The sequence below is a fragment of the Rhodotorula toruloides genome, assembly GCF_000320785.1.
Source record: "Rhodotorula toruloides NP11 unplaced genomic scaffold Scaffold19, whole genome shotgun sequence".
NCBI lineage: Eukaryota > Fungi > Basidiomycota > Microbotryomycetes > Sporidiobolales > Sporidiobolaceae > Rhodotorula > Rhodotorula toruloides.
Genome location: NW_015622979.1, coordinates 215517 through 236260, shown reverse-complemented (window position 1 = coordinate 236260; position 20744 = coordinate 215517). Strand labels below are relative to the sequence as shown.

The following is a 20744-nucleotide window of genomic DNA, read 5'->3' as shown; positions in this document are numbered from 1 at the left end:
ATTGCTGCTGTCTTTCTCCCTCATCCCTTCTCGCCGAACGCTACAAACTATCACAGCAACGCAGCGGGCTGCAGAATCGGAGTCCCTGGGCGCCGAATCCGTCGACTGGTCTCGCGCAGCCGCTGCTCACGCTACAGCGCCTTGCTTGGGGCCCTCATCGAGGGCCGCTCAGGCATGACGCAGCGCCCGGGTACACAGAGTCTCTGGCGACGAGCCTGCGACATTGGGGAGAATGCGGTTGAGCGGTACCATCGACTTGGCTGGACGGGCAAACTCGTCTTCTGGCTTTGGATCGGGCTGTACCTCTTCGCCGGAATTGTCATGCTCGTCATCGGGCCTAACAAGGTCTTTGCATGTGCGTCGCGCTCCTCGCTCAATCGTTCAGCGGGCTCATGCTGCGTCTCCCGCCCAGGGTTCGCCTCTCTCGCCGACAAGATCCGGTCCCTCTCTTACGCCTGGGCAGTCTTCCTCGGCCTCGCCATCGTGCTCTCCTTTCCGCCAATGATTGGGTTCGGCACCGCACAGACGCTCGTCGGTTTCGCATTGAGCCTTTGGCCAGGCTTCCTCGTTTCGGCGGCAAGCTGTCTCCTTGGCTCTGCTTTGGCCTTCCTGTACGTTCACTATCACTTCAATGGATGTCCATGACCGTGACTGAACTGAATCTACAGTATCTGCCGCAGGCTCATCCGCCTCTTCGACTCGTCCATCTCGCGCTTCCCGGCTTTCCAGGCGCTCTCGCAGGCAGTGGCATCCAAGGGTAGAAGCTTCGAGGTGCTTGAGTGCTTCCACGAGATTGCTTGCTGACGATTTGCATGCAGGTCTTCTGCTCATCGTCCTCCTTCGCCTCTGCCCGCTCCCTTTCTCCTATTCGAACGCATCCTTCGCGTCCATCGAGGCCGTTACCCTGACTCGATTCATTCTGGGCACTTGATGAGCAAGATCGTCCGCGGCCCCCTTCCGTAAGCTGACACCGGCGCATTTCACGCGCAGCATCCTCCTGCCCAAAGTCTTTCTGTGCGTCCACTTTGTTGCCGGTGTAATTCGGTGTCAACCCTGACCGCTTTAGGTGCAGCTACGTCTTCATCGGCGACCGGATGTACAAGTTCGCGGACCCAAAGTCGCGCGGCGAGATGGACACTCTGTCGAAGTGGTTGAAGTGCGCCCCCTTCTCCTCCTTACGCGCTCAACACGCTACTGATCGAAGAAATGCTTCGGCAGTGCCGCGTCAATAGGCATATCTGCCATCGTCGCCGTCGGTGCGTCGTACTACGTCTACAAGGTGCGTTGCTTCCGCAAGTCCAGCTATCGCTTCTTCGTTGCTGATGGGATCGGTCTCGGCAGATTACTATACGCTATGCGGCAATCCCGCAAGTCGACGACAGAGCGAGACAAGGCGCGATGAACGGAAGTTCAGGAGGGGGACCTGCACCCGTGGCTTGGAGCAACGACGAGGAGTGGAGCGACTCCGACAGCTCGCGTGGTGGAGATACAAGTGGAGATGACGCCGTTGGCGGCAAGGCAAGGCGGGCCTTCAGGCGAGACGGGAGGTTCAGCTTGCGAAGGTCGAGGGAAGAAGTCGCACCTTTGGACGGCGACGACAGCTTTGAAGGGAGTCGATCACCTGTCGACCACAGTGTATCGGAGGTCGGGCGACACAGACGCTAGCGTGACCTGTGTCACTACTCTCGCGCAGCACGATATCCTGTTTCATTCTTGATTGCACCTCGACGATCACGCGTAGTAGTCGAGGAAGAGCAGGGTGAAGCTGGACATGAAGAGGAAGATGAGAAGCCACATGCGACTCTCCCGCCCGCGCTCCTTCGCCTTCTTGAGCTGCTTGTTCCCTCGGTCCACCTCGCCCGAAACCGTGATCGCCTCCTCCCACAGCTTGTCCGTCAGCTCGGCCTGCTGCGTAAGGTGTATGGCGAGTTGTGACTGGAGCGAGGCGATTTCGAGCAGGGAAAACTCGGCCGTCTTGAGCGACTCGAGGTCGGACTGCGTGGCCTTGAGCAATGCTGACTCTTCCGCCTCAAATTGCTGGATCTGGTCTGCCGTCAAGGTCGAGCCGAGAGGGTTGTCGTCGTCTTCGTCGTCGAAACCCCAACCTGCTTCAGGCGAGACGGGTGCTGGGCGATAGATGGACGGGACCTGCCCGACTTCGCCGCTCGCTCCTGTCCCGTCCGCCTTGCCCTTCCCCTTTTGCGCCGCCCGATCCGCCTTTGCCTTCTCCGCCATCTGTCGTCCCAACTCGTCCATGCCCAGCGCTCCTCCACCGCCCATCCCTCCAAGGCTTTGCGTCTTTTCCAGTTGACGCTTCACACGCGCCTCTTGCTGATCCCGCTGCCGCTGAGAGACGCTCGCGAGCATCGTATTCAGGTAGAAGGTGACGAGGGAGCGGTGTGAGGCGAGGGCTTCGGAGGTGGGCGAGACGGAGGGAGCGACATTGAGGCCAAGGAAGCGGGACAGGCCGGCGTTTGGGTTCTCGCGCTTCTCGGCATCGACGCGGGCTGTGGAGAGGGCATCCATACGAGTCAGCAAGCCATTTGTCAGAGTATGGAAGCGCGCAACACACCTTTCTCGAGCGCCTCGAGTTCCCTGACCCGATCGACCGACTTCCTGAGCGCGACCTTGACCGCAAAGTCGATCTCGTCCCGTTCGCGGTCTGTCAGCCACCGCACTCCCTCCCACGCTGCGAATCCCTTTGACGGATCGAGGTTGCGCTGGGGAGGATTGTGCGATGACGGATGCGAGGACGACCCGAGGTCGAGGTAGGCGCGGCGAATCGAGGCGAGGAAGTTGGAGAACGAGCGCAGGTTGGTAGCCTGTTCCTCGCAAGTGTCAGCCAGCGCAACAACGCCCTCCTGCGAGCCCGTACGCACCACTTGCTCCGCCCGTCGCGTCCAGGCATCCTCCTGCCCCTCTGGACCCTGCCGCGCCCGCCCAAACTTGACTCGTTGCCGCTTGGTAGGTGGCTGAGCGTGTTCCTTCGCCCTGACAGCCTCCTTGAACTCGGCCGTGCGGTCTGTCGCGAGCATTGTGTCGTGTCGAGGTCAGAGAGATGAAGTTGGCTTCCTGCCAGACACCGCTCACCGCTCGTGCTGCTTGCTGGGTGCTCCCGAGGCTACGAGCGAGCTCGTCCAAACGCACCTCGCTACGCCTGACCCGCCCCGCCGCCGCCTCCTCGTTCTTGCGCCCGCCCTCCCCGCACTCGACAACAGCTCTCCTCCACTACCCAGACAACGCCTACAAGCCTGACAGTCGCCATGGAAGTCGAACAGGATCAGCTGAGGCTGCCGACGCCCCCGCCTATTCTCCACGCGCCGACTTTGCGCCTCCCTCCTCCCGAATCGACGCCCAACTTCGCAACCGTCGAATATCCCGCGCCAGTCTCGTCTGTCGACTCTGCTCTCGGTACTATCGGAGGCGTAGAGCGAGCCGCAGTTGCTCTACAGAATCACGTCGACGGAGCGCCGACTTCTCGCCCAATTGAACTCGACTTGGACCCCGAGAACCGCTTCTTCCACACCATTCCTGCGAATGTCGCCTCGACGCACAACATCGTCTGCAAGGTCATCAAGAGGCGGAGGAAGAAGCCCAAAAGGGATGTGGACGGAAACATCGTGGAGGAGGGGATCTACTCTATCGAGCCGGTTGGCATCGAGCACAAGATTGCGCGCTTCCGAGGTCAGTCCTGACATTGCCTGCAGAGTTATCCATGCTGACGCCGCGCTTCGCTCGCAGCTATGGCCGACTTCCAGTACTACCCCGACATTCCCGTCAACGACGAGACGTTCCTCCTCGCCGAAGCCATGAGCAAGCTTGACGGTGCGTCAGCCTTCATCCCAGTGCTGCTAATCAGCTCTCACGAGTTTCCGTTACAGTCAAGGGCATTCGCACGTACCGCCTCTCCCCGCCCAGCGAAGACTTCCCCGAGTCGGCCTTCATCCCTCCTCCCGCCTTCAGCCGTCACCGTCTCCCGCAGAACTTTGAGTGCGTTGCTCGTTAGAACTGGGACGGAAGATGCTGACGAGTCTCCCTCGCAGCATGCGACCTGCCTTTGGCACCACCATCCAAACGACCGAGTCGGGCGTCACGCGTCTCGTCCATGCAGCTCGCAGCAAGACGCGCACAATCCGCTCGATCATGTCGTTCGAAGAGCACGTTCCGGCTGGACCTGAGGAAGTCCTGTTGAAGGAGCTTGGAAGGGAGGTGCCGAATGCGATCGAGGCGAGGTTGATGCACTTGCTGGAGGAGCGGCCGGTGTGGACGAGGCCGGCGATGATGAATCAATTGACTCCTGCAGAGGTCAAGATGGCCCATGCGTGCGTCTTCTTGCCTTTTCTCGGCCCGCTTCGGACGAGGGACAGACCATGTCTTCCCCTCGCAGGAACAAGTCGCAATGCTGGGCTCGCGTCGGCTACACGTTCTCCGACGGTCCCTTCCGCGACCTCATTGTGCGCTTCGGCTACGACCCTCGTCAGCACCCCGAAGCTCGCTTGTGCGTCTCCTCTCTCCCCCCTACATCACCTGATCCGCCCTGACCACAATCGACGCCTGCAGCTTCCAGCACATCACGCTCCGCAACCCCGAGAACGTCCGCATCCGCCCTCAGCCCGGCATGCGTGCACTCTCGCAGGCGCACTTCTCCGGCACGAAGCCGAACACTGACCGCGCCTCAAAGTGAGCTCTCAAAGCCATCACTACGAGAATCTAAGCTGACATGCATCGCGCGCGACAGCCTCTCGCACATCTTTGACGGCAAGCAAGTCTACAGCAAGATTGGCCACTTCCAGCTCTGCGACATCTCCGACCCGCTCTGCCGCTCGCTTATCGACTCGCCCGACGGCGTCCTCGACTTCTGCTCGAGCGACATCAACGAGGGCTGGTACGCATACGACTACTTCGAGCAGATTCGCCAGGTCGTCAGGCGGAAGTGGCAGGGCTTGCTCAACGGCATCGAGGTCACGACGGAGGATTGCGATGATTTGCTTAGGTGGCAGTGTAGCAAGGAGAGTCGGGTTGGGCAGGGCAGGAGGAGGGCAGCGGCGAAGGCGACGAATGCATTGACGGGCGTCGCGCCGAGGAAGAAGAAGGGCGCGAAGAAGGCGGAGGGCGAAGCGCCCACGTCGGAGCACGGCGGAGACGGCGAGCAGGACGAGCAAGACGGCGAAGAGTCGGAGGAAGGTGGGAGCGGATCAGGCAGCGGCAGTGAGGGCGGCGCAGGGACTCCTTCGCAGAAGGGCCGGCCGTGGACCTCGAAGAAGCCGATCAGGACCGCGCCGTGGGAGAAGCCCAAGGCCAAGCGTTCGAAGGCGAAGCAGCCGGAGACGGAGGCCCAGCTGGTGCGTTCTCTTCGCTTCCCTTCGAGGACGACTCGCTGATCCTGATGTTTGACGCAGCTCTCCCGCCTGAGTCGCTCGGCGAGGCGCAGCAGCGTTCGCGCCGGGATGTCGGTCACTCCTTCGGCGAGCGCGATCGAGGAAGAGCAGGAAGGCGAGGAGCAATAGCTTGTCGGGGAACTGGAATGGCTGCACGTTCACTCGATCCGGGCCCACTTGCGAGCAGTCGCGACGGTCGGCGACCTTGACAACATGTTCCGCCGTAAGACCATGTGGCGCAGCGACAGGAAATCCAGCTTGAGGGAAGGGATGTGCAAGTCGAGGTCCCTCCCGCCGCATCTCACCCGCCGCAACTCCTTCGGCCTGTCTCTCCACCCGCACCCGCGCATGCCCAGATGATTCCTCCTCATGCGTTACACACAACCATTACGGCCCGAGAGCAAAGGCTTCGAATCCACCTCTCCCCCTTGACGCGTTCCGGCGGAGCGCAACTCATGCCGAAGCAGCCTCCTTGCGCGCGGCAGCGAGCGCCTTCTGGGTGCCCTGAGCAGCGTAGCGAGCGTTGCGGCGGAACTTGGGGTCGACCTGCGTGCGCGAGTGGATCAGCTCGAGAGGCTTCGAGGCGGAGGAGCGAAGTGGGACGTACACCCTTCATCGAGGGGTACTTGTTGGTCTTGGGCTTCTTGATACCGTTGCGGTGAGCCTTCTGTATACGCCAGAACCGTGCCGCACCCCCGCAGGAGATGCCGTCAGCTCAGCCGTCCTCGAAGCGACCCTGTCCTCCCGAGCTCGAAGGGGGACGAGTGAGCGGCTCCGCACCTTGTTCTGGTTGTGGTTGGTGTGGTTCTTGGACTTGGCCATCTTTGATCACACCACCTGTGCACGGGCAAGCGCCGCACGAGCGAGGGAAGCGTGTCAGCGAGCGAGTCCTCGTTTCGAGGCGGGACTCAGCTGCTGGAGGCCTCGATACGCCCAACGCCGCCCTCTAGACCGCTCTGCCTGCCAATAATCCACTTCAACAGGACTTCCCGACCCTCCGACGTCCTCAGCACACCCCCAAATCAACCCCGTCCCGCCGTCGCCCTCCCTGCCCGAGTTTGCGAGCTTCGAGCCCGGCGAGTCGTCTGGCGGTATGGCGGGCGGCGTAGGATGATGAATGGTCGTGCGTGACGGGTAATGGTGCGTTTGAATCGAGCAAGCAAGCCTTACGGGAGTCTGTGAGGGCAGGTCCAGAGGGCAAAGGGAGGAGCGCGAGCAGGAGAGGGGGTTGGCTTCGTCACTGCACTCGCCCACCGGCTGGGGGCGTGGCTGTTGCTATGTGGCTGTCCAGAGGGTCACGGATCCTGCTTGTACGGACCCGCACGCCAGCAGCTGCTCGCGTTGTCGAGGACGCTCCCTCCTCCCGCTCGACTCGACGACGCCTGGCGACAACCTCGCACAGCCACCGCTGGTCCGTTGCGTTCGAGCAGGGCCATACGCAGGAAGATACGCACACGCCGGGGCATGGCCTGGCAGCAGCGTGACTGCTGCGCCTCCTCGACAGCAACGAACGTCTTTCTCGCTAATTCGCCAGCTCGCCCAGGACGGTCAGGCTTCGTCCAGCCTTTCGAGAGTCTCAAGGTAGTCTGCCAATGCTTCGCTCTTCCTCTCGCGCTACGGGCACAACGGCTCGCCCGGTCTCCCTGTGCCCACCCCTTCGCCTCAACTACAGCTCTCAAGCAGCCGGTCTCGCAGAGATAGGCTGCCGTCACAAGGTCGACAGACGGGAAGGGGCTCACACTTGCGTTGCAGGCGTCGGGGAATCCGTTGCGCCGTGTTTCCCGCTCCTCACCACCGCTGCCAGGCTGGGCTTCACCGGCGCTCCTCACCCGCTGCCGAATGTAGCCAACCAGTCCTCTCAAGGCGCCATCTCTCGCTGCATCGGGCGTCCACCTCAACGCTTCTATTGCTGCGGGACAGGCAAACACTTTTGGCGACCTCCTTCTTCGCTAGACCCCGAAGTACGGCTGACTACTCGCTGGTCCCAAGGTATGCACCGGCGCTGGCGCAGCGCGGGACGGCCGATGCCAGCGCAAGACCCCGCTACTCCCTCTGTACGGCTTGCAGGCTCACTATCAGCGCTTTCGCCGGCCTGATCTCTTTTCGCTGCGTATCTTTGTAAGGCCACGCTTACGCTGGCATCGTCGCTCGCTAGGCGGCGGCTCCTCGGCGAATGCTTCGCCTTGCGCACACCAACGCATGGGCTGTCAGCGGCGGAAAACGGCAATTCACCGCGCTGAGAAAGCCCCGAATCCTCCTCGTCAACCCCCTCTCGTACGAGTGGCACCCTGTCGCCGTGCAGAACTCAATTCATCAAAGATTTGCCGCCGCAACCGGACGGGCGGGTGTGGAGCCGGTGCCAGCGAAACCTGCTTTCGCACCGAAGCAGAGTGAGGCTCGCCCGTGCACCACCCTCACGGCTCGCCTGAAGCTGTCATTGCCGGTATCGCTCTCCGAGATGCTAATGAGCTCAGAACCGGCGCCAGCTAGCCCTGCGAAGCGTGTTGGCGGAGTGACAGCGGGAAGGCGGCGTCCGGCGAGCACAGTTCACTTCGCTGAGAATTTCCCCCGACGGCAGTTCCGTCTCCGAGCGAGGAGCTTCCTCGGATGCCCAGCCAAACTTGCTGATCAAGCCGACTCACCCGCTCGAGTCCTCCTCGCCCTCTGGCCGCACGGACTCGTCGCTCGACGGACGCTCGCCCTCGTTCGAGTGGTGTTCGCTTGATTGCTACATCTTTGCTCGCGCCTGCTACTGCTTGCGGAACCGTCAGACGCGCGCACGCCCTTGGCGGATCTCTCCAACCTCGGCCTCCTCCACTTCGCCCTGCGAAAACACCGCTCCACTACTGTACCTCTCGCCGACCTCGCCACCGTCTCTTTCCTCGACTATCGACAACACACCTACAATGCAGACGCACGCGCCGATTGGCGGCGTCGCGACAGGCGGCGTGATCCCTACCCACGACCAGATCGAACTCGAGCAGCGGCACATTGGGCGACCCGATGACAGGGCTTCGACTGAGACGCTTGCGAACGGCAACGACACTGCTGCCGAGCAGAAAGGCGAGTCAGTCAACGTCAAGCGTGCAGAATCGCAGTTCGAGGTGTGTTCGCGTCGGCTCCTCGCGGTCAGCCATCTTCCGTCGATTGACCTTGCCTCCCTTCGTAGGACCTTCGCCGCGAACTCAGTCGCAGCTCGTCCCTCCACCGTGTACGGACCGGTCAGAAGGACGTTGAGAAAGAGGGATCCGAGTCGAGCGAGGACTTTGACCTCCTCGCGTACTTGCGAAACGAGGCGGATCAGTACGATGCGGCGGGCTTCAAGCGCAAGGTTGTCGGCGTCTCGTGGGACAAGCTGCGGGTTACAGGAAATGGCGGTATCAAGGTGCGTTTGGACGTCCCTCAAAGAGAGGTCCGCATATTGACGTTCGCTCTCCCTCGCTACAGATGCACATTCGCACTTTCCCCGACGCGATCATGGAGGCAGTCATGTGGCCCGTCATCAAGTTCATGAAGATGACCAAGACAGGCTGGTTCAAGCCGTCGCCGAAGGACTTGCTCCGCGAGTTTGACGGCTGCCTCAAGCCTGGCGAGATGTGTCTCGTACTGGGTCGTCCTGGATCCGGGTCCATCTCGCTGTTATGCTTCAGATGGGGTATTCGCTGACGCTTCTGCCCCCGCAGTTGCACGACGTTTCTCAAGACAATCGCCAACTCCCGCCTGGGCTACCTATCCGTCGAGGGCGACGTCTCATACGGCGGCATCCCCGCATCGGAGATGGCGAAGCGGTATCGTGGCGAAGTCGTCTACAACCAGGAAGACGACGTGCACGCCGCGACTCTGACCGTTGCCCAGACCCTCATGTTCGCCCTCCGCGTCAAGACGCCCGGCAAGCTCCTGCCCGGCCAGACGAAGAAGTCGTTCAACAAGGAGGTCATGGACTTGCTCCTGCGCATGCTCGGCATCCCTCACACCAAGAACACCAAGGTCGGATCGGCCTTCGTTCGCGGTGTCTCCGGCGGCGAGCGCAAGCGTGTCTCGATTGCCGAGATGATGGCTACTCGCGCTTCCGTTTGCTCTTGGGACAACTCGACGCGCGGTCTCGACGCCTCGACGGCTCTCGACTACGCCAAGGCGCTCCGCATCCTCACCGACGTCCACCAGATGGCAACCTTCGTCTCGCTCTACCAGGCCGGCGAGGGCATCTACGACCAGTTCGACAAGGTCCTCGTCATCGACGCAGGTCGCCAGGTCTACTTCGGTCCGGCGAAGGAGGCGCGCGCCTACATGATGTCGCTCGGTTACGCCGACCTTCCTCGCCAGACGACTGCCGACTACCTCACCGGCTGCACCGACCCGAACGAGCGTCAGCTCGCGCCCGGTCGCTCCGCCGCCGACGTCCCGTCGACGTCCGAACAGCTCGAGGAGGCGTTCAAGAAGTCGGAGATCTACTCGAGGATGATTGCCGAGCGCGACGAGTTCCGCTCGCGCTGCGAGTCAGATGACCGTGCACGCAACGAGTTCCGCGAGGCCGTCGAGAAGGGCAAGCGGCGCGGAGTCGGCAAGAAATCGCCCTACACCGCGTCGTTCTTCGCCCAGGTTTGGGCGCTCGTCATCCGCCAGTTCCAGCTCAAGGCTCAGGACAAGGTCGACCTCGCCGTCTCATGGACCACTGCTATCATCGTCGCTCTCATCACCGGGTACGTCTGCAGAGGAAGCCGGCGAGGAAACTCGTTGACGACTTCCCTCTCCTCCTGGGCTTCCTTCAACTTCGCACTCTCGCTGACGTTCTCACTTCTCCCTGACTCACGTTCCATCCCTCCGCCGCCTTGTCTGACCCTTCAACAGCGCCGTGTACTTCCAGATGCCTGAGACGGCATCGGGTGCTTTCACTCGCGGCGGCTTGATCTTCATTGCCCTCCTCTTCAACTCTTTCCAAGCCTTCAACGAGCTCCCGACGCAGATGATGGGACGCGCGATCATCCACAAGCACAAGACGTTCGCCTTCTACCGCCCCTCTGCCGCCGCCCTCGCCGCGACCATCGCCGACGCGCCAAACAACATGATCCAGATCCTCGTCTTTGACATCATTGCGTACTTCATGTCCGGGCTCTACAGAAGTGCCGGCGCCTTCTTCTCGTTCTACGTCACGGTCCTCGGCGGATTCTTCGCTCTCGCCGGATTCTTCCGCCTTCTCGGTACCTTGTGCCAGAACTACGACCAGGCGTCGCGCCTTGCGTCCGTAATCATCACGTTCATGATCACCTACGTGCGTCCTCGACTGCGTTTCTCTCGGACGGGCTCGCTGACGGTCTTTCCCTGTGCAGTCCGGCTACCTCATCCCTACCTTCGCCCAACAACGCTGGCTGTTCTGGATCAGTTACATCAACCCTCTGTTCGTCTCTTCTCCTTTTTTGACGGTGGTAGATGTCCAGGACGCGCACGCGACTCTGCGAAGGTCGTCGGTTGCGCCGTGTCGTGCTGCCCTCTCCCCCTTCAGCTTCTGCTCCTCGCTTGGAGATCGACTGACATCAGCTTCTCACGTCTATAGCCAATTCGCCTTCTCGGCAGCCATGGCGAACGAGGTTAGCCTTCCGTTCTTTCTTGCGAGGTTGACGACACCTCGCTGACTTCTCTTTCCTCGCAGTTCAAGCGCATCAATCTCAATTGCGACGTCTCGTACATCACACCGCACAACGTCAACGGCCAGCTCACGCAATACCCCGGCACGCTCGGCCCGAATCAGGTTTGTACGCTCCCCGGCTCGTCGCCAGGCAACCCTATCGTTCCAGGCGGCGCGTACATCTCAGCGAGCTTCGACTACAATGTTGCGGACCAGTGGCGCAATTGGGGTATCACCATCGTTTTCTTTGTCGGATTCACGCTCATCCAAGCCTACCTCGCTGAGCGCCTCGACCACGGCGCGGGCGCTCCCGCCATCAACGTGTTCGCCAAGGAGAACAAGGAGCGCAAGAAGCTCAACGAGGAGCTCGAGAAGAACAAGGATGCGTATCGCAAGGGCGAAGTCGAGCAGGACCTGTCCGACCTCGTCCAGACTCGCAAGCCGTTTACCTGGGAGGACTTGACGTGCGTCCCGCTTCTAGAAGCGTCTTCCAGCGTTGTACTGACCTCGACTCCGTGCACGACAGCTACACCGTCCCGGTTCCCGGCGGACAGCGCCAGCTCCTCGACCACGTTTTCGGCTACGTCCGTCCCGGTCAGCTTACAGCTCTCATGGGTTCCAGTGGCGCCGGAAAAACGACTCTCCTCGACGTCCTCGCGAACCGCAAGACTATCGGTGTCATTGGAGGCGAGCGGCTCATCGCTGGCCGCACGCCCGGCAAGGAGTTCCAGCGCGGCACGGCTTGTACGTTCCTTATCTCGCCCAGCTCTCGCGCGACCCGCTACGCGCTTTCTACTTTTAGGCGTGTGCAGACGCGGCTTGCGCTGGTAACCGTGTTGCGACTATCCGCTGACCTTACCTTTCCGAACGAACAGATGTCGAGCAGCTCGACGTCCACGAACCTACGGCCACCGTTCGCGAGGCTCTTCGCTTCTCGGCGTACCTTCGTCAGCCCGGCCACATCCCGAAAGCAGAGAAGGATGCCTACGTCGAACAGGTCATCCAGCTTCTCGAGCTTGAGGACAAGGCGGACGCCATGATTGGTTTCTCTGGCTTCGGTCTCGACGTCGAGGCACGCAAGCGTGTCACCATCGGTGTCGAGCTCGCTTCGAAGCCGCAGCTGCTTCTCTTCCTCGACGAGCCGACCTCGGGTCTCGGTGAGTTTTCGCTCTCCTCTCGCTCGTGGTCCGTTTCTGACTCGTACCTTTGCCATTCACAGATGGTCAGAGTGCCTACAACATCGTTCGTTTCCTCCGCAAGCTCGCCGCTGCCGGTCAGGCCATCCTTGTTACGATTCACCAACCGAACGCCATGCTTTTCGAGAACTTCGATCGCCTCCTCCTGGTGCGTCGAACCCTGCGAGAGAGTGTGCATCGGTTGCTCACAGACTTCGCTTTCGTACACGTAGCTCAAGGCCGGCGGCCGCACCGTCTACTTCGGCGATATCGGCAAGGTTCGTCCAACTTACTTCTCCACTTTTCGCAACGCAGCCGCCTCTGACATATCACGTGCTCTACAGGACTCTCACGTTCTCCGCGAGTACCTCGCCAGGAACGGCGCGATCTGCCCCGACAACGCCAACCCTGCCGAGTACATGCTCGAGGCTATCGGCGCTGGTTCCGGCCGGCAGGTCGGCAACAAGGACTGGGCCGACATCTGGAACGACTCTGAGGAGTTCCAGGTTGTCAAGCGCGAAATCGACGACCTTAAGCGCGACGGACTTGCCATGCCTGAGGACACAGACCCGTCGCTCAAGAAGGAGTGTAAGTGGCCTTTCGCACTCTCGTCGAGGATCAGTCTAACGACAGTTACAACGCAGACTCAACGCCGTTCTGGACGCAGTTCCAGGTCGTCATCTCGCGGACCTTCCTCTCGTTCTGGCGTTCCCCCGACTACGTCTTCACCCGTCTCTTCAACCACATCTCCATCGCCCTCGTCGTCGGCCTCACATTCCTCAACCTGAGCGCGTCGTCAGCTTCGATGCAGTACCGCGTCTTCGTCTGCTTCTTCGTGAGTCTTAACTCCTCCCTCCCGCCTCTCCGCCTTGCGCTGACCCTCCCCGACCTCCGCTACTAGGTGACCGTCCTCCCCGCGATCATCATGTCTTCCATCGAGCCCACGTTCATCCTGGCGGTGCGTAGGACTTCCTGGCGACTTAGGCGGACTCTCCAAGGTGAAGGGAAGCTGACCCGCCCTCTCCCCGCCTCTCACAGCGCATGACCTACGTCCGCGAAGCTTCTTCGAAGATGTACTCGCCCGTCGTGTTCGCCCTCTCCCAGCTGGCCGCCGAGACGCCGTACTCGGTCCTCTGCTCGATTGTTTTCTTCCTACTCATTTACTACCCTCCCGGCTTCAACACGGACTCCAACCGCGCCGGCTACGCCTTCGCCATGATTCTCTTGACTGAGATGTTCTCGGTGACGATGGGCCGTGCGTAGCCATCTCTCCTCTACCGAGAAAACTCCGCTGGTTGCTGACCTTCCCGTTCCTCCTGCTTTTGTTGCTCGCGTCCTTTGACGTTCGCCTCGTCCGATATGCGCCTTTCTTGACAATCGCAGAGGCCATCGCAGCGCTCGCGCCGTCTATCTACGCGGCAGGAGCCGTCAACCCGTTCCTGCTCGTCGTCTTCTCGCTGTTCTGCGGCGTCACCGTCCCGCGACCGAACATGCCTGGCTTCTTCCGAGCCTGGCTCTACTGGCTCGACCCGTTGACCTGGCTCATCGCCGGTCTCGTCACGAACGAGTTGCACGACCTCCGCGTTACGGTGAGGCGCTCTCTCTCCTCCTTGTGTCGGAGCTCGAGCTGACCTTCTCGTGTGCCTCGTTCGCATAGTGCCTCGACTCGGAGTACCGCATCGTTCAGCCGCCCGCGGGCCAGACGTGCTCGGCGTGGCTTCAGCCGTTCGTCTCGGCGGCCGGAGGGTACCTCGCCAACCCGGATGCGACGAGCAACTGCCAGTGTGCGTCTCGCCCTGCAGCTTGCCTCGCCCTTTATGTCGTGGCTGATTCACTTCTCTTCGTACGCAGACTGCCAGTACTCGGTCGGCGACCAATTCTTCGAGCCGCTGGGCCTCAGCTTCTCGGAACGTGGCCGCGACCTCGGCATCTTCCTCTGCTACTCCGTCTTCAACTGCTTCCTCACCGTCCTCGGCGCGACGTTCCTTACCAAGGTCTACAACAAGCGGTAGACGGGCGACGTCAACACCACCGACTTTCGCCTCGAAGGCCATGTCGACGCCTCCGGTCCCCCTTCTTCCGGTCTGACGACCCTCACACTCGTTCAGCATCTTCATAGACAGCCCGCCAAGTCGCGGCGGTATTCAAGGCGGTACTAGAGACTCCAAGACTTCATTTTTGTCCTCACTAGTTCGCTTCTCCTTTCGCTCTTCATCCCTTTGGCTCATTGCCTTCACAGCATTCCTTCTTTCTCTACCTCGTTCTTCCAACCTTCCCTTTGGACGTACAACGCAATTGAGGAATCAGCCAGCGTATCCCGGCTGCCTTCCCCTGCCTGGTTAGACTTCTGTATTTGACGGTGAAGCGGTCGTGGAACCTTCTTCGAGTCTCAGGATCCCCTCGAGGCAGACAAGGGAGCATACTCGCTGTTTCCGAAGCGAAGGAAGCGAGGAGAGCTGAGAAAAGGCCAGTTGTCTCCTGCGAGGAGGGTCGAGGGGTCGTCTGCCTTCCACCACTCGACGGCACCTGCTGGACACGCTCGCGAAGCCTCATATCGCTTCAGCTCGCTAGTCTGAGACGGTTGCGCGCCCTTCGATCCGTCCAGCGACGACCAACCCTTTCATCGCCTCCGCCCTCACGACTAGGCGACAACTCACCTCACGACGGCTGTGCGCGCTTCAGAAGCTTAATAGAGGACAGACAGGATGGCTGGACAGTTCCTGGGAGTCACGCCGCCCATCTCGGTCGCGCCGCCGACCGCCCGCGACCTCGAGGTCAGCAAGACGCTCATCCAGGAGCTTAAGGACAGGGGAATTTACGAGTCGGCGGAAGAGGGACGTAATCGGTGAGTATCGGTACTGGGTATTCCGACAATTCGGCAGGCTTGATGCGAGAGCTGACCTTGCGCGACTCGTCGTCTCCCTCCAGCGAGATGGTTCTCGGCCGCTTGAACAAGCTCGTGAAGGAGTTCGTCTATCGCTCATCCATCAACCACGGGCTTTCGGATGCGAAGGCGCGCGAGGCGTGAGTCCAGGTTCACGATCCGTCTCTCCTCCCATTCATCGCTGACCCTCCACTTCCTCGACAGCGGCGGCAAGATCTTCACGTTCGGGTCCTATCGACTGGGAGTGCATGGCCCAGGATCCGATATTGATACCCTGCTCGTCGTCCCCCGGCACGTTGAGCGCGAGGAGTTCTTCTCCCTATTCGAGCAGATGCTGAAGGAGACGGAGGGCGTCCTCGAGGTCACGGTGCGTTCCAAACGAGCGAAAGAGTCGCCATATGCTTATCGCTTCTTCTCGCAGGGCGTCCCCGAAGCCTTCGTGCCAATCATCAAGTGCACCTTTAGCGGCATTGACATTGACTTGCTCTTCGCCCGCCTCGCCGTCCCGACTGTGCCCGACGACCTCGACCTGAAGGATGACAACCTGCTGCGGAATATTGACGACCGGTGTCTGCGGAGTTTGAACGGATCGCGGGTGACGGACGAGATGCTGCGACTTGTGCCGGACGTGCCGGTCTTCCGAGAAGCCTTGAGGACGATCAAGCTGTGGGCGCAGCGTGAGTTGGCCGTGGTTTCCTCATCCTCGGACGCACTGATCAGACTTCTGCGCAGAGCGAGCGATCTACGGGAACGTGATGGGCTTCTGCGGAGGTGTCGCTTGGGCGATGTTGGTTGCGCGCATCTGCCAGCTGTATCCGAAGGGCTGCGTTGGCAGCATCATCTCTCGGTGTGTCACGGGTCTTGTCTCCGTCACGTGCGCTCGTCGCCGACCGCAAGTTTGCGCAGATTCTTCATCATCATGCATCAATGGCAGTGGCCGGCGCCTGTTCTGCTCAAGCCAATCGAGGAGGGTCCGCTGCAAGTCCGCGTCTGGAACCCAAAGGTGCGCACGCATCACTACCTGATACCGGCGCCGCGTGCTGACTTTCTGATCTCGACAGCTGTACCCCTCCGACCGCTCTCACCGCATGCCCATCATCACGCCTGCCTACCCTTCGATGTGCTCGACCCACAACGTCACGCTCAGCACGCAGCAGATTATGACGGCCGAGTTCAAGCGCGCCGCCGACATCGTCGACAAGGTGTTCGTGGGTTCGGCAAAGTGGAGCGAGCTCTTCCAGCCTCACGACTTCTTCAGCAAGTACCGGTACTACCTGCAAATCACCGCCAGTTCGGGCAGTGCCGACGTCCAGCTCAAGTGGTGCGTTGTCGACCTTCCTCTCTCGCAAATCTGCATGCTCACGCAGCGTTCCGCAGGTCCGGCACGGTCGAATCTCGCATCCGACAACTCGTCATGAAGCTCGAGTACGTCGACACGCTCCTTCTCGCGCATCCGTTCGTCAAGAGCTTCGACCGCGTCAACTACTGCATCAACGAGGAGGAGCAGCGGGCGGTCTCGATCGGTGAAGTGCCTGCGGCCGTCGACAAGCGGACAGAGCAGGACTTGATTGCAGGACAGGGCGGGACGGTGTACACGACGACGTTCTACATCGGCTTGCAGATTGAGCGGAAACCAGGTGCGCCTCGCTGAACTCGTCGGAGACTTGCGCTCCTCCGCTGATCTTGAGGCGGCGCAGCGGGCGACAAGGGACCGCGGAAACTCGACATCTCGTACCCGACGAACGAGTTCACCAAGCTCGTCAAGATGTGGGACAGCTACGACCCGGACTCGATGGGCGTCATCGTGCGCTACATCAAGAGGTGCGCTTCGCCGGCTTGTTCGAGAAGGACGTCTGCTCATGCCTGCACGACAGCACCGCTCTTCCCGCATACGTGCATGCCGGACGAGAACCCGAACCGCCGAAGACGGGCGGTGTGAAGAGGGCAAAGACGAAGGTGCGGTCTGCTGACCTTGTCCCCGATCGCCTGCTTGCGCTTTCTGAGTACGCCATGGACGCCCCACTGACTCGCCTCGATCTCCCCGTTTCCCCGCTCTGCCCGCACTGACCCGTCCGCAGAAGGCGAACGGTACCAACGCAGCGACCGCCGCCTCGCCTGCTCTTGCCAGCGCCGCGACCGACGACAGCGACGCAGAACACCTCAACAAGAAGCACCGCGCATCGTCTTTCGTACCGGAGAACGCTACGCCCACCCCTGCAGGTCTGCCACCCGTCCCGGTCGACAATGGCCCGATCCCGACACCCTTGGAGAAGACGCGCGAGGCGGCCGAGGTCGCTGTCGGTGCGACTCCCATCGGCGAGACTCCAGGTGCTACTGCTATAAACCCGCCCCCGACCGCAGCCTCTGCTGCGCCCTCACAACCCTCGGTCACGCTTCCCGGCCTCAACTCGACTCTGCCTGTGGGTGAGCTGAACGGTTTGGCTTCGGCGGTAACGAACGGCGGACCGCAGAACGAGGCGGCGTTGATGGCGGGCGAGACGCCTGCCCCTGTCGCCGCCTCGACGGCTCCCGCATGAACCGGTTGGCGCGCTTGCGTGCCATGGGGACGTTTCACGCTTTCTTCTCTGCATTTCGTTCCAATTTCTCTGCACATCCATCTCACAACGCACACAATCTTTCGACGACCACCTCTTTCGCAACAAACAGCCTCGCCTTGCCTCGCATTGTACTCCCTCTCGCCCTCTGTCTGTAGTTCCTTTCCCTGTTTGTGGGTAGTACATAGGCTGCTAATGGCGACCCCTGCTTTCCACTCGCCTGCGCGCTGTTGTCCAAAGACGAGTCGACCCGCTCGAGTTGAGGGACTTGGCCCCTTGACCTTCGCAACAACCCAACCTCGCTCCCCCGTCGACCATGCCGCCCACTCGCAAAGCCGCCGCCGCCGCACGACGCAGCATGTCGCGCACCAAGGAGGACGAGAAGCCCAAGGGCCTCGCAGCAAGGAGGAGTCGCCCGGCGGGTGCGAAGCCCACCATGGTCGACATGTCCGTCGCGCTGGACGTGTGTGGCGTCGTGTACCGTGTGCTGACTCGCTGGACTCGCTTCTGCACCGCGCGCTCGCCCGCTCGACCCGCCGTCGCCGACATCTCGCCATTGTTTGCCTCCCCACCTCCTCTCGCGACCCGCTGACAGGATCGCCGTGCGTTCTCTCGCTGCCTTCTGACGCTCGTGGACAACGTTATACTGACCTGCTTGCTTTCCAACATCGCTTGCCCGCCCGCGCCTGCCTTCGCACCGTTCTCGTGACCCTCTTTCTCGACATCCTCATTCAAATCGCCCTTGATATCGCGTCGCCCTCGCTCTGCGCTTCCAGGAGGCTATCGAGAAGGCTGGAGATGCCCATGACGGCGCCTCGAGGCCGCTCATCAAGAAGTGCGTCCGTTCCCACCCGTTCCCGGTCACCCAACGCCTTCTTCCCGTCCCCCTCGTCCCGCCTGTCGCCATTGTTTGTTCGTTGGGCCTGAAAAGCTTGATACTGACTCACTGACCGACGCAGGTTCATCATCAGCAAGTTCAAGCTCGAGGACAACGCGACTACCGACGGCCGCATCGCGACCGCCATCCGTCGAGGCAACGAGTCTGGCGTCTTTGCCCTCCCGAAAGGCTTTGGCGGCAAGATCAGGATTGCTGAGGATGTGCGTGCTACTCTCCGCTCGCTCTTACGGGCACACGTCGAGGCGTGGGAGCTGAACTGACCGGGCCACGTTCTGCAGGGTGACAAGCCGTACGTCAAACCCAAGGCGGGCTCGAAGGGCACGAAGCGCACTTCCACCGGCACGAAGAAGGCGCGCTATAGCTTCATCTCTCCCGCTTCACGTCAACAAGCCTGACCGCTTCCCTTCCACCTCGCAGACTGCGACCTCGTCTTCGAGTACCGCGAGGAAGCCGCCTGCCAAGCGCACGACCGCCAACTCGACCGGTACGGCGAGGCAGAAGCAGAGCGAGGGAGGCAAGCGGGGTGCTGCCAAGGTGCGTCTCGCCAATCGCGATGTTTCCAACGTCTTCCCGTGGCGATGCCGCAAGTTGCTCAACGCGTGCTTTCTGACTGATTTGCTCTCCATAGACCAACGCCAAGCGCGGTGCCACGACCTCGACCATGACGTCCTCTAGGGTGCGTTCGCGCTGCTTTCGCTCGCCTCCCGGATCGTACCGAGCACTGGAAACTCACTTTTTTTTTGCGACGGTAGAGCACGCCAGCGAAGAAGACGGCCAGCAAGTCGTCGCCGAGGGTGAGTGACGGATTGTCCTGCTGCGTAGCGAGATGGACGGCTGATTCGCCCTCATCCGCCTACAGAAGACGACCTCGAGCTCGTCGAGGCGTGCTCGTAACTGAGCGCGCTGCTGCAGCTTCGGCCAACCCGTTGACGCCCACTCTGCTCACCCGCTCACCCCGAGTCCACCTTTCGCCTTTCCATCTCCCCACACGGACTTCTCATCTCTGCTCTGGTCTGACTGTACCCTACGCTCGTCTGTCTTTCTCTCCTGCGTTTGTGCTCTCGTCCACCTGTCGTCTTTCCTCCCTCCCCTCCTCTGTCTGTGCAACGAACTCTGTCGCTTTCAGCCTGCTTTGATTTCCGTGTGCGAGTAGGGCAGTCCTAGTCGTCTTTCAAGGCTGGGCGAAGCTTGAGAAGCGCCAAACGGAATGTTGAAGGGAGACAATCGCGAACAGTTGGCGAACAGCGAGAACGAGGAGGAGGAGAGCGAGAACCACGCCTGCGGACGCCGTCGCAGCGCGTGATTGTCATCTACAGCTCCATTGGGGTGCTTCCACTCGACCAAGGCCCGCCCTGCCAGTTCGCAGTGTGCTGTCCTTCGCCAACCTCTCGCCGACGACGCTCTCCCGCTCCCTCCGCCTTATACCCGCCAACCATGTCTGCACCAAACGTTTTCCGCCGCACATACTCGTTCCTGGTGCGTGCGAGCTCACCCAGCTTGGCCCATGCGGAGGACGCGAGCTGACTGCCTCTTCATCACTCGCCTCTTCCCCCCGCTCCTCGATCCGCCGTCGCCTCGCACCTGCTTGACCGAATGACTGGATGAACTGAATGGCACGGCATGGCTTGGCGCGTGCAGCAACGGTCAGCACACGAGCAGCCCGCCATCTTCTACTCGCTCGCTCTCGGCGCCGTCGGTTCGTCCCCCTCACTCTCCTTGTCGCCACGCTGGGTATCCAGGCTTGCTGACATGTCCATTCCGAGGGGATGTAGGTCCCGTGCTGGTTGTGGCTGTCCCGCCGATCCGGAAGCGGTACTTTGGGTACAAGCCGGCCGAGCGTATTCCTCAATCCTACCCTCGTACGTCCAGCTTCCTTTCATGCTCCTCGAATGCAGAGAAAGGACGAGCTGACCCATTCCCTCTTCGTCGTCCCTCCTCTCTACGCTTACACGCCGACTCGACGTCTTCACGATCCCTCTCTCCTGCCGACACAGTGCCGAGCCGACCAAGGCAAGCGACGGAGGGCTACGAAGACGGCTGGGAGCTCAAGGCGTAGGGAGGCTCGGGATACGCGGACGGAGGCGGGCGAAGAGCGGGCTAGACGGGTGCTGTGCATCGACAGACGATTCCTTCCACAGCGGCACACGAGCGGCGATCTGCGGCGCTGCTGAAAGCCTGAGCAGGGATTGGAGAGGTCTCTAGCGGAGTACAGCGCGATGCGAGACGGTGGA

The 20744-nt window shown here is 61.3% G+C and overlaps 8 protein-coding genes across 8 annotated transcripts; 6 read left to right on the top strand and 2 right to left on the bottom strand.

Moving 5' to 3' along the window:
- Positions 1–174: 174 nt before the first annotated feature.
- On the top strand, positions 175–1665 carry RHTO_02587 (Golgi apparatus membrane protein tvp38; the record flags this gene model as incomplete). Its single annotated transcript, XM_016416261.1, has 7 exons — positions 175–355; positions 413–611; positions 681–779; positions 991–1014; positions 1073–1156; positions 1219–1279; positions 1342–1665. 7 exons carry the CDS (start codon positions 175–177, stop codon positions 1663–1665), a joined length of 972 nt encoding a protein of 323 aa, XP_016271758.1.
- Positions 1666–1731: 66 nt separating this feature from the next.
- On the bottom strand, positions 1732–3035 carry RHTO_02586 (SNARE protein syntaxin 18/UFE1; the record flags this gene model as incomplete). The annotated part of the gene is made up of 3 exons (XM_016416260.1): positions 1732–2507; positions 2573–2822; positions 2880–3035. The coding sequence occupies 3 exons, from the start codon at positions 3033–3035 to the stop codon at positions 1732–1734; spliced, it is 1182 nt and encodes a 393-aa protein (XP_016271757.1).
- A 228-nt stretch (positions 3036–3263) lies between these two features.
- Positions 3264–5507, top strand: RHTO_02585 (transcription factor IIIC, subunit 5; the record flags this gene model as incomplete). Its single annotated transcript, XM_016416259.1, has 8 exons — positions 3264–3684; positions 3742–3825; positions 3882–3990; positions 4044–4322; positions 4388–4498; positions 4561–4680; positions 4739–5342; positions 5400–5507. 8 exons carry the CDS (start codon positions 3264–3266, stop codon positions 5505–5507), a joined length of 1836 nt encoding a protein of 611 aa, XP_016271756.1.
- A 324-nt stretch (positions 5508–5831) lies between these two features.
- On the bottom strand, positions 5832–6200 carry RHTO_02584 (60S ribosomal protein l29; the record flags this gene model as incomplete). The annotated part of the gene is made up of 3 exons (XM_016416258.1): positions 5832–5924; positions 5986–6045; positions 6159–6200. 3 exons carry the CDS (start codon positions 6198–6200, stop codon positions 5832–5834), a joined length of 195 nt encoding a protein of 64 aa, XP_016271755.1.
- Positions 6201–8284: 2084 nt separating this feature from the next.
- RHTO_02583 (ABC transporter) lies at positions 8285–14188 on the top strand (the record flags this gene model as incomplete). The annotated part of the gene is made up of 19 exons (XM_016416257.1): positions 8285–8482; positions 8548–8763; positions 8826–9004; positions 9062–10078; positions 10227–10647; positions 10706–10773; positions 10930–10963; positions 11026–11465; positions 11528–11745; positions 11877–12158; positions 12221–12345; positions 12410–12454; positions 12521–12764; positions 12821–13011; positions 13078–13134; positions 13215–13431; positions 13560–13765; positions 13834–13960; positions 14028–14188. 19 exons carry the CDS (start codon positions 8285–8287, stop codon positions 14186–14188), a joined length of 4446 nt encoding a protein of 1481 aa, XP_016271754.1.
- A 693-nt stretch (positions 14189–14881) lies between these two features.
- On the top strand, positions 14882–17597 carry RHTO_02582 (poly(A) polymerase Pla1; the record flags this gene model as incomplete). The annotated part of the gene is made up of 11 exons (XM_016416256.1): positions 14882–15021; positions 15105–15200; positions 15265–15427; positions 15482–15737; positions 15793–15907; positions 15967–16063; positions 16122–16381; positions 16438–16697; positions 16758–16881; positions 16935–17016; positions 17139–17597. 11 exons carry the CDS (start codon positions 14882–14884, stop codon positions 17595–17597), a joined length of 2052 nt encoding a protein of 683 aa, XP_016271753.1.
- Positions 17598–17931: 334 nt separating this feature from the next.
- Positions 17932–19411, top strand: RHTO_02581 (Histone H1/H5; the record flags this gene model as incomplete). The annotated part of the gene is made up of 9 exons (XM_016416255.1): positions 17932–18062; positions 18211–18217; positions 18392–18450; positions 18575–18713; positions 18792–18863; positions 18931–19047; positions 19142–19189; positions 19266–19307; positions 19373–19411. The coding sequence occupies 9 exons, from the start codon at positions 17932–17934 to the stop codon at positions 19409–19411; spliced, it is 654 nt and encodes a 217-aa protein (XP_016271752.1).
- A 536-nt stretch (positions 19412–19947) lies between these two features.
- Positions 19948–20569, top strand: RHTO_02580 (NADH-ubiquinone oxidoreductase 9.5 kDa subunit; the record flags this gene model as incomplete). The annotated part of the gene is made up of 4 exons (XM_016416254.1): positions 19948–19989; positions 20152–20209; positions 20286–20372; positions 20508–20569. 4 exons carry the CDS (start codon positions 19948–19950, stop codon positions 20567–20569), a joined length of 249 nt encoding a protein of 82 aa, XP_016271751.1.
- Positions 20570–20744: the final 175 nt, after the last annotated feature.